Source organism: Cavia porcellus, unplaced genomic scaffold, assembly GCF_034190915.1.
Source record: "Cavia porcellus strain 051 isolate PalLab524CR breed Dunkin Hartley unplaced genomic scaffold, mCavPor4.1 scaffold_23, whole genome shotgun sequence".
Taxonomy (NCBI): Eukaryota; Metazoa; Chordata; class Mammalia; order Rodentia; family Caviidae; genus Cavia; species Cavia porcellus.
The window spans coordinates 22,301,986-22,312,597 of NW_026947506.1; the positions used below are offsets into that span (position 1 = coordinate 22,301,986).

Genomic DNA, 10,612 nt, shown 5'->3' on the forward strand with positions numbered 1-10,612 from the left:
TTGATGCACTGAGGCTTTCATAAATTAAAATATTTTCATATCACATTTTTATTCAAAAAAAAAAACTTACTTAAATGAATCTGAAAATGCTCATCACCATCCCTGGCTTCTCACCCAGAATCCAGTAGCACTTGACTTCCACCTCCACAGGTATAACCAGAAAATGCCTGCAGACATTGACAAATGTCATCTGAATATGGGAAGGGATGGTCTTTGATTGAGAACTACTAGATTAGAGTATCAACGACAAAATCAGTTTTTTTCCCAGGCCATAGTATATTAATATTGGGGAACACTAAATAGCTACAAGATGGGAACATTTTGAGCTTTTATCCTGAAAATACTCTTGGGAAGGAATTTACAATCGAGTAGCCTGCCGGCACCCAAGAGATAAGGTAGTATATTGGTGAGCTTCACTGTTGCTGGGACAAAATTCTCAACACTCACAACTTCATGGAGAAGTTTAGTTCGGCTCAAGGTTTCAGCCATGGCTGGCTGGTGCCACTGCTATGAGTCCTAGGGGAGGCAGGACATCATGGAGAAAGGCCATGCCCACATGGTGCCAGGGACACCCTCCAATGGCACATCCCCAGGAATTCACTGCTTCCAACTTCTAACAGCACATTAAGCTTGCAGTATCACTGCTCACAACGTTCCTGTCACCTCTCCAGGAGTCTCTTAATTCAGTCGAGATGACAATTAAGATTAACAGGCCAAGGAAGAGAAGAGGTGAGGCTTAACTCTGAAGCCTGTGGCCTTCAACCCATGCTGCGGATAGCCTTTGTCTCCCTGCAGTAATCCTGCCCCATCCCACTGTCCTGGGCGGAGAGGTCCGGTGGAAGCAGACAAGGCCTCCAGCCTGCTGGAGCTGACTGATTACTTCATTGAGAAGGCGCTCAGTGCAGTTCGGTTGCTGCCCTCTAGCGGGGCTGCACAGTGAAGCCCGGCTTATTAACGTTTCCTCTTTTGATTTCAAAGCTGCATTTGCCCACCTGGCTCTGAGTTTGAGCACCAGGACTCAGGAGATACAGACGTGCTGACCCTCTAGTTTCCTCTCATTCTTGCCCCAAATCGCATCGCTGAAACTCACCAGCAGCTTCCCTAATGTGAAGGCGAATGCACAGGTCAGTAGGGACAGGAGAGGAATACCGAGGACGGGTAATTTAAGTGCTGCAGTGTTCTCAGGAAGGTAAAACACCGCCCTGTTAAAAAGTGTGGGTCAGGGCGACTACTAAAAACCAGGAACGTGCTCTCCGTTTGGCTTGGGGTTGCTGAACTAGATGCCCTTTGTTGCAGCAGTTGAAAGCAACACTATTCTGTGACAGAGGCACAGACATTATTCAAAACACTGCTCTTCAAGAGCAATGCTACGACACTGTTCCTTACAAGTTCCAGCTGACGTTAGAGCATCTATTTTTGGGTACGTCCCAAGAAAAGAAATGCTAATCATAGAGCGGAGTTTCCGAGTGCAGACTTTAAAACACGGAGGGGCAAATCCTGCCCTTGGGGCAGGGATGGAAAATAAGTTTTCTGAGGAAAAGCAAATTCCATACCTCCAGTGTTAAAGGCTTCTACTCAATGTAATGTTAATAAAGAAGAAATCCTGAACTCACTACACCCAACCTATGTAAACAAATTTTCATTTAAATAATTTTAAAATTAGGTTTAAAAAATCAGCATTTTTTACAGTCCACCTAAAGCATTTTGGATTTCTAAGAGTAGGGAGCCTCAGATTATACTACAAAGCTATAGTAACAAAAACAGGATTGACATAAAAATAGATGTAAATTCAATGGAATAGAACAGTGGACAGAAAAACAAACCCATATAATCACAGTTAGTTTGACAAGAGCCACAAACACATATTGGGGAAAAAAAGCCTCTTTAACAAATGGCACTGAGAAATTGAGTATCCCTATATAGAAGACTGAAAGTAGATCCTTCTAGTACAAAAATCAATTAAAAACACATTGAAAACCTAGGTATAAGATGTAAAACTTTAGAAATACTAGAAGAAAACAGGGAAAACGTTACTCATAGCCACGGACAAAAACTACCCCAACAGTATGCGAAATAATAGCAAGAATTCAATGAATGACTTGTCAAAGTTTTGGCACAATAAGGGAAATAAGGAACAGAATTAAGAGGTAGCCTCAGATTTGGAGAAAAGGTTCAACTTTCTCACTACTAGGGAAATACAAATAAAAACTACATTGAGATTCCATCTCACTCATCAGAATGTTAATCACTCATCAGAATGTTAAGTAAACATAAAACAAATTCTGGCAAGGATGTAGACAAAAGGTGCCTTTCTACACTGCTACTGGGAATGTAAGTTAGTACAGATATGATGGAAATCATGAAAGCACCTCATAAAACTAAAAACAGAACATTATACAACCCAGCTATATGATTCCTTGGCACACACCTGAAGGAATTAAAGACAGACTACTACGGAAATCTGAATACCCATGTTTATTGCAACACAATTCACAATAACCAAGATATGTAACCAGCTTAACTGCCCATCAACAGGGGAATGGATAAATTGTGGTATGTAATATACAACAAAGTATTTTCCCATAAAGAAATTTTGCCACTTGCAAGAAAATGAATGGAACTGAAGATTGCTGTATTAAATAAGCCAGACTCTGACAAGAACTATGTCTTCCCTAATGTGTGGAATCTATTAAAGACATTAAAGTAGAAAGTAGAGTACTGTTAGACAAGAAGAAATAAATAAGGGAGTAGGGCGGCAATGTAATAGATGATAATGGAGATGAGAAAAAGTTAAGGTGTCTACTACACTCACTCAGGTATAACATTCAGCAGGTAACAAAATGGTATGTATGGTCCTGCTGATTTTGTCATAAAATGCATTAATACAGAGAAATCAAGAAATCATGCAGAATGCTGCCCACTAAATATTTCAATTTGTTTATGGGCCTGAGATACTGAGAACATTTTTCCTTTTGAATATAAAATGTCCTTTTGACCACAAAAATTATACAACTGTTTTTAAGCAGAGGAAATTATGAATTGATATATAAGGTATAGATTTATTGGCTTACAGTAATCATTTCACAATGTATACCCACCTCAAAACATGCAAGATCTTGCATACTTTAAATATACATATATGATTTTGTCAATTATGCTCCATGAAAAGGGGGGAAGTTGTGTTCCTTGTCATGAGGAAGTAGTTAGAATATGTGCACCACAGTGATTTTTATCTCTACCGGTAAAGTTGGCATTGGAGATTCAGCTTTAAGTAGTATGATATGCATTCTTCTTATAATTTTAAAAATAAATTTAGTAGCAAGTTTACATGTAAGATCTGTAACTAAGTAGGCCTGAATGCCAGATAAAATCTCAAAAGAAGAGCAAAAACACAAGGCATAAAGCATATGAGCAGAGCAAGCTCTTGGAGCTCTTCTGAAAAGGGCAATCTCACTTATAGGGCTCTATACCTAGGACCTAATTACCTCATAATGACCCCACTTAATACTATGACATTAGATATTAAATCGGACACAAATTTTGGGGTGAAGACATTCAGTCTACATCATCGAAGGACGACTTGTTACCTAGAGGTATTCTCTACAATCTATTAGTCAACTGGCAAGTGAGTAGGGAGCAGAACACATTCAAGTATGCAACCAATCAGCCTTAGCTTTCATGAGCCAGTGATTCTATCTCAAGTACATCTACCTTGCTGACACACAGCACTTGTACAATCCGTTAAGGTATAAAATTACCTGCAGAGAACAGCTTTGCTTTCTGGTATGTCCATTTATTTTACCACCTCTAGGTAATATCAATATGGATTGCTCCTTTCCACCATCTCCATTGTAAAGTTCCATGGGAGAGGTAGGACTTAGGTCTTTGTACAAAGATACTTCTGCACCTTCTAGATGAGGTGTCTTACCTTGTGAAGCCTGATCCATGCAAGTGAATGCTGCTTCCGAAGAAAATAAAGATCAAGAGTTGAATTTGCTGCCTAATCCTAGTGAGTGTTCAAGCTATTTTGGTACAAATTTGAAATATATCTGCGGTTTACACTGTTTACTAATTTTCTCCTTTAACTATAAAAACTTTACTTCTTGCTACTCCATTGTTTCAATAAGCTTTTACGAGAAGGAGACCAAATAGCAAACCTTGGGTTCAAGGTGAACATGAGAACAGGAAGGGAGAAGAAAATAAAAAATAATTACAGGAAGCTAAAGAGGCTTTTACCATAAAAATTATAAAATGTAGTAAAATAAATGGGCACACTAGAAAGGAAATACAGAGTTAATGGCCTTAGAATGTTTTCTGTGTTCAATGGAATCTGGCCCTCTTTACTAAAAATCACTTCCAAAATTATATAGTACAAATTTCATGAGTTAAGCTAATGAATTTTCAATGTTGTTTTAACTTAAAATATAAAAACTATTTTTACATCTAAGTAAACTAGTAAAATATAGTCCATATAAAAGTGAACTCCTCCAAAGACAATTTAATAAAAGAATGGAACAAAACCTATTCCCACATGATGATCATCTTAAAACAATACCAAGAAAAAGCCTACTTCTATTACTTAAATGAAAATATTTGTACTAAGTGTTGCAAACAAAACCAAAGCAAGACAGGCAATTCTTGCTATGAACTTTATTTCTGATCTGGAAACTTTATGTTACTGTAAACAGACACTATAATAAAAACAGACATTGAAATTTTGCATGAATACTTTGAGTTTACTTACAGTCTTCAAATTATCTCACATAAAACTACATGTAAATTATACTTTGTATTGATGATTTAAAATCAAGCACAACAACATAAAAAACAAAGCCTCTTCTTCTAAAGGAGAAACGCTTTACTGTGAAGTCATCCTTACAACGTCTCTGCTGTCAGTTCTGAGTGAACCAGGATGGCCGCTTCCTGTTTCGTTCAATGATCCTCTTGCCCTGATCCTGTGGGGATGGTGTCTCTCCTGTGTATAAGACCACAGTTTCTGTGGAGGGAGCTTTAAAAGGGCCTCCTTCTTGTTTCCCCATCTGTCGTCTGATTTCTGCAGTTTCCTCACGCACTTTCTGATAGCAAACCCCACAAAGGACGTGTTTCAATTTTAGGTGACCACATTCGGGACAGACGTCAAAATTGTTCTTTAAAAAAACAAACAAACAAAAATATCAGCAAGAGATATGATACACAAATAATCATCAACAGGAGTGACGTTCACAGTTTGGGTGAGAATGTTTATGTTACATGAGGCCATAATATCACTTACATTCAATCTCACTTTAATTTATTTTATTTTTTGAGACTAGGACTGTGTAGTTCAGGCTGGCCTCAAACTCACAGCAACTCTTCTGCCTCAGCCTCCTGAGTGGCTGAGATTACAGGTGTGCACTATCATGCCCAGCTTTAACCTCACTTTAATAAAGAAACTGACAATAATACCAGATTTGAATTAATAGAAGAATCAGGACTAGAACTCATGTTTACCGACTTTGTATGTGGTACTTAAAACACAGCAGTCATTTTTCTTTAAAAAAAGTCTATTCCCTTAACTCCAAATATCTAATAAGGGATCCATCCACATAAGGGGGTCATCTTAAAGCAGAGAGCATCTTAAAAAACACGCCAAGGAAAGGGAAATTCTCTTCGATCTACCTTAAGGAAAATAATATTACAAGAACATTATGTGCTCGAGTCCTCTGCTTTATTACAGTATGATTTAAATTTCTATTCAGAATACAGGTTTGGTAGATGGCACAACTTTTCTTTTTATTTACAATCGATTACTCCTTAATGTAAAACTCCCATGATGCTACAGTTTGAAAGCTTTTTTTTTTTGTTTTTTTTTTTGAGACAGGTTCTCGCTCTGTGGTTCAGGCTGGCCTTGAGCACAGGTTGGTCTTGAACTTGCCACAATCTGCCTGTCTCAGCTTCGCAAGTGCTGGGATTACATGAGTGTGCCACCACGCCTGGCTCAATATTTTAATACACTTTATACATAATTATAATCCCTAAAAAATTTCAATATATTTTGAAGGTAGATGTGAACAAAAATACAAAGAAAAGGCTTTTCTTCAATCAGGAGATTGAAGAAATTTTAAATACTTCTTAACATTAATACACCAACATGTATGAGGCTGATAAGCAAACAAATTTCATTTTCTGAAAGGACAAAGAATCCTCCTAATTACTGGTCTCATCATATTCTCATTTTACTTTGTTGTGATGGGTTGTGTGTACACCTAAGATATGAAAAGACAACCAGTCAGCTGGTCTTTTCATCCTCAAAGTACCCAACACAATACTGTGCTATCCATAGCGGGAAATAACTTGTAACAGAAAATGTATGCACAGGATAAGAGCAGTAGGAGAACTTAGGTAACTGATTGGTACAGGATCTCATTTCTAAAAGCTTAAATCCTCAAGACCGACTTTTATGGAGTCCTAAGTAAAATGTTTCTCAGTTTCAGATGTAAATTTCACCTCTACCATGACTCAGAAACACTTTTTGGTTTAAGTTCCAAGGGTTTAAATGTGAAATGTGGAAATGTTCTTGAGTTTCATCCACATAGTGCTGCTATGGTGGGTCACAAAGCAGGCAAGAGTTGAAATTGTTAATTGTTATGACCATAAATTGACACTATACCTACTATAATGCTTTTCAATTAGATCAATGAACAGAACTTTACATATGATGGGGTAAGCGAATCTAGATTTGTCTGAGCACACAAAGAAAAGTTTCAAGAGAAGAATGAGTTCTAAAATCAGACTGCTTGCTGTCAAATCCTGACTTTCCCACTTAATAGCTTTTTGACCACAGACAAATTCTTTTGGCTTCTACTTCTTCATCTTACAACGTGAAGAAAGTGCCATTTACTTTGGAGGACTGGTATGAGAATACGAGGGGACAATGCACATAAAACACTGAGATACATCATAGGTTGTGATTGTCCCTTGAAGTATTTTATTGGACATGGTAAAGGATAAGTGGATTACATAATGGCTAGTAAAATCTAAGACCCAAAATGCTCGCTAGTTTTTACTTTAATTACCACAGTTAATGTTTATTCATTCGTAATTCAAAATCACTCAGCCCATGACTGACACAGTTCATAATTGAGAAGTTATATGGATTCTTCACAACCTAGTCTTCTGTCTCATCTCCAAACTTCTTTTACTGCATTATTAGTACTAGGGATACAGAACACTAGACGTACCTAGTGAGATTACTGTATTTTAGTTAGGGCAGACCACAGACATATAAAATTTGAGAATAATTTATCCATACATGTTATGGATTAAAAATTGGTGGTCAACTTAACGCCAGCTAAATTAAATCAGCATGGTGCTAAGTGTAGATGGTCCACCTGAGAAAAGTTGCCAGCATAGAGTTGTGGAGAAGACAAGTTAGGTGTCGTAGATTCTCCTAGGTGTTGCTGTTTGAGCTGTTGGTTCTCCTGGAGGAGCTTGCCCTGATGAGCTTCCCCAGTGAGAGTTAGACCACTGTCATTGGAGGAGCTTGGGACCTTGTTGGTGAGAATGACTGTAGTTCACTTTGGGGGAGCTCTGGTCCTTACATTGAGCATCACTTCCTTGCTCCGGAGGGGAAGATGTGTGCCATTTAATCTCTAAGAGCAACTGTCATGCTGGCTTTCTGGCACGTACTCTACTGTCCTTATTGTCAGAGGAGTTCAGGACCTCCTTGTCACTGAGGCTGGCTGTGATGCCTAGGGACAGCCCTTGTCTTTGTGTGACTTCTTGGCTACAGTGTAGAACCTTCAACCTACCAGCACAGCTCCTTCACCCCGCTGGCATAGGCTTTCTAGCTTCCACCACTGACCTTTGAGCTTCCCAGCACGGATCCTTAAAAAAGAGACTGGTGTGGGTCCTTCTCGTGGGCTCTATACCTCCAGTTGGACTCATGGGAGGCACGGTCATCTGGTTTTCATCTGGACTCATGCGGGACACTGTTGTGGGATCCAGGCCCTCGACTGAATATTCCAGGTTTTTAAGTGTTGTGGACAGATTTCCTGCACTTTCTTGTGTTAAACTCTGGGTGACCATCATAAATAATATTATAAATTCTGTGTCCTGATTGCTAATTGTTCTCTGCACAACTCCTGACTACAACAATAGGATACACGAATATACCACGACAATACTCAATGGTGGACTTGAAGAAAAGCATAGTCACAAAAATGAATAAATTACCTTAACTTTAATAAGTTTCTGAGGGTTTCTTCTTCTACATCTGTTAACTTCAATACTGCGTCTTTTTTTGGGAGCTGCCATCCAAAAGATACTATCCAAGAGGCTGGTATTCTCCTGATTTCCACTGGAATCATTTACTGGCTCAGTAAATATTGCTGGACCCTGTACTGCTAATGCTGGTCCTATAAAAATAAAATATGGAGATACAGAACCAATTTCCAGCTCCCACATGACTATTTACAAATATCATTCTTCTTGACAATCAACCCTGATATGTCAACACACACACACACACACACACACACACACGCATAGTATAGCAAGTTAAATTAAGTAATACTTAACAGAAAATGTAGCTATTAAAATACACAGTACTAAAGCTAATAAAAATGGCATTTTTAAGTAACACAAATAGAATTTTTTCTTAATAGAACTTGCTGAAATGAGATGAATGAAATTCTAAATTTCTCACCTCATGAAATACAGGACTCAGAGGTTTAGTAATAAACATGAGTAAAAGTTTGAGTAAAAGGAGCATAACTTAGAATCAAAATCATTCAACTGTCCACATTTTACTTCGTGGAGTCAGTAAGAACTTAAGGTCCAAGTAAATCTAAGGTTGTGATTCCATAAATGCACTTGTGATCTACACTGAGATAATTTTGTACTTGCTCTTTTAAAAATTCACAGTGCCTTTTATTATTTAACTTGGTAGATTCCTTAAGCCACTAAGTTCTTCATTAATGTTTAATCTTGACTCCTGTTTGCTAAGAAAAAGAACTAGTTCCTCACTTCATATAGTACGATTTACATGACTATCAATATCTCCCTTTTGTTTTTTAAAATGCTTAAAAAAATCAAAGAAATTCCTTTACCTTTTGCTATTCTTCAGACTTCTGATACTTCTTTTGATTTTAGGAATTCTTAAAGTACATAAAGCTCTCTACACTTAACAAACGGTATTGTCCAGTAAATCTAAAAGTATTGCTAAACACAGTCTGGTGTTTTGTAAAGGAGGCTCTGGATTAAAGGAGGCTCTGGATTCCCTGTGTGATCTTTGAATGTTTTCAAGCCTACTTGTTCACTTGAAAAGTGGAGACACCTACTGGAATTGTTTAATTTACCCCACAGAGCACATAAAAGAAAACTTAGCAGGTACATATTTTCTTGGTATATATCTGTTGACTACCTGAGTGTTTTCTCTTTTGAGGTACTCTGTAAATGTCGAAGCAGTAACAGTTTTCATACCCAAGATATTTTTAATAAAAATTCATTCCTGAAGTAAACACAGGAATCAGAATTCAGCTTCATAAAACTCCAACACCACACAAGAGATCTAATGACATTCCATGTGCATGGGAGTGGGGACCGAAAAGGAAAAACAGAGACCCCGATTGGCCATCGTCGATGCCAAGTGAGAACTGCAGCGCTGTGCACATAACTCTACCCAGAGCCCTGCAACGAAAGACTTGCCCAAACTCCAGCTCGACTTCCAGCAGCATAAGGTCCCGTCCTCAGGATGACCTCAGCACCCCTGAAAGTGCTTAAATGCCAGGAAAATATGCTTTTTGTTCTCAACATACACAACACCACGCACAACACACATACATCAAGACTACCTAGTGCTAGGCTCCTGAACTCCCTTTCTCCTTAATAATAAACACCGTTTATTATTAAGGGCTTACAATTTCACAGGTGCATCCTGCAGCCCAGGAGCTCAAGGCCCAGATGCGTTGCTCTGAAATATAATCATCAACCAGGCTGTACAGGGTCTCTGCCTCCCAGTCTTTGTGGGCGAGGAGAACTTAACTTCGCTAACTAGGAGCTAGCAGAGACGGACTAATCACACTTATACTGGCTCTGTTTCTCTTTAAAATGTCCAAATGGCTTCTGCACAAATTGGAACGGAGCTCGGCGCGTTCCCATCAGTAGTTACCAAACAGGATCCATTCTCGGCTCTTTAGATAAAGTCTGATTGTATTTACCTCTGACACAACTTGGGACGCTTGGATAACACTGTACGAATGGAAACGCAGGGGTCCTGTTACCCGGAAGAATGCAAAAATAGGTGACCGGCTGCTAAGCGAAAGGCACTGGGGACGTCCTGCACGGTGGGCGGAAAGGAAAAACTAAGAGCTGCAACTGCTACGCAGTCCGGGGTCCTTACGTCAGCCTTTCTGCACTCACCCCACGGAGGACTGGAAAGGCTCGGCCAGCTTTGCTGGAATTTTCGCTGCAACAACTCCCAACAGTTTTGGATCAGTCTCCGAGATATCGGCCACGGTGGAATCGTTACCAGCAGCATGGCTGCCACCTTATTCCTTGCCGGAAGAAGGGGTCCTCGGCACTGTTTGGTCCCGCCCCTACTTCGAGCATGCGCACAGACCCAGAGTGGGGC

At 39.1% G+C, this 10,612-nt stretch overlaps 1 protein-coding gene across 1 annotated transcript; it reads right to left on the reverse strand.

The window, feature by feature from the left end:
• Positions 1-2,456: 2,456 nt before the first annotated feature.
• Mrpl32 (mitochondrial ribosomal protein L32) lies at positions 2,457-10,576 on the reverse strand. The gene is made up of 3 exons (XM_003470097.5): positions 10,402-10,576; positions 8,215-8,396; positions 2,457-5,147 (listed from the first exon to the last, which is right to left on the reverse strand). The coding sequence occupies exons 1-3, from the start codon at positions 10,517-10,519 to the stop codon at positions 4,893-4,895; spliced, it is 555 nt and encodes a 184-aa protein (XP_003470145.1). The 5' UTR covers positions 10,520-10,576; the 3' UTR covers positions 2,457-4,892.
• Positions 10,577-10,612: the final 36 nt, after the last annotated feature.

Coding starts and splice junctions, on each gene's coding strand:
- Mrpl32 (XM_003470097.5), bottom strand. CDS start 10,519: ATGCTGCTGGTAACGATTCCACCGTGGCCGATATCTCGGAGACTGATC. Junction 8,397..10,401: donor CCTTTCCAGTCCTCCGTGGG/GTGAGTGCAGAA, acceptor TTATTTTTATAG/GACCAGCATTAGCAGTACAG. Junction 5,148..8,214: donor AGAAACTTATTAAAGTTAAG/GTAATTTATTCA, acceptor GTTTTTTTAAAG/AACAATTTTGACGTCTGTCC.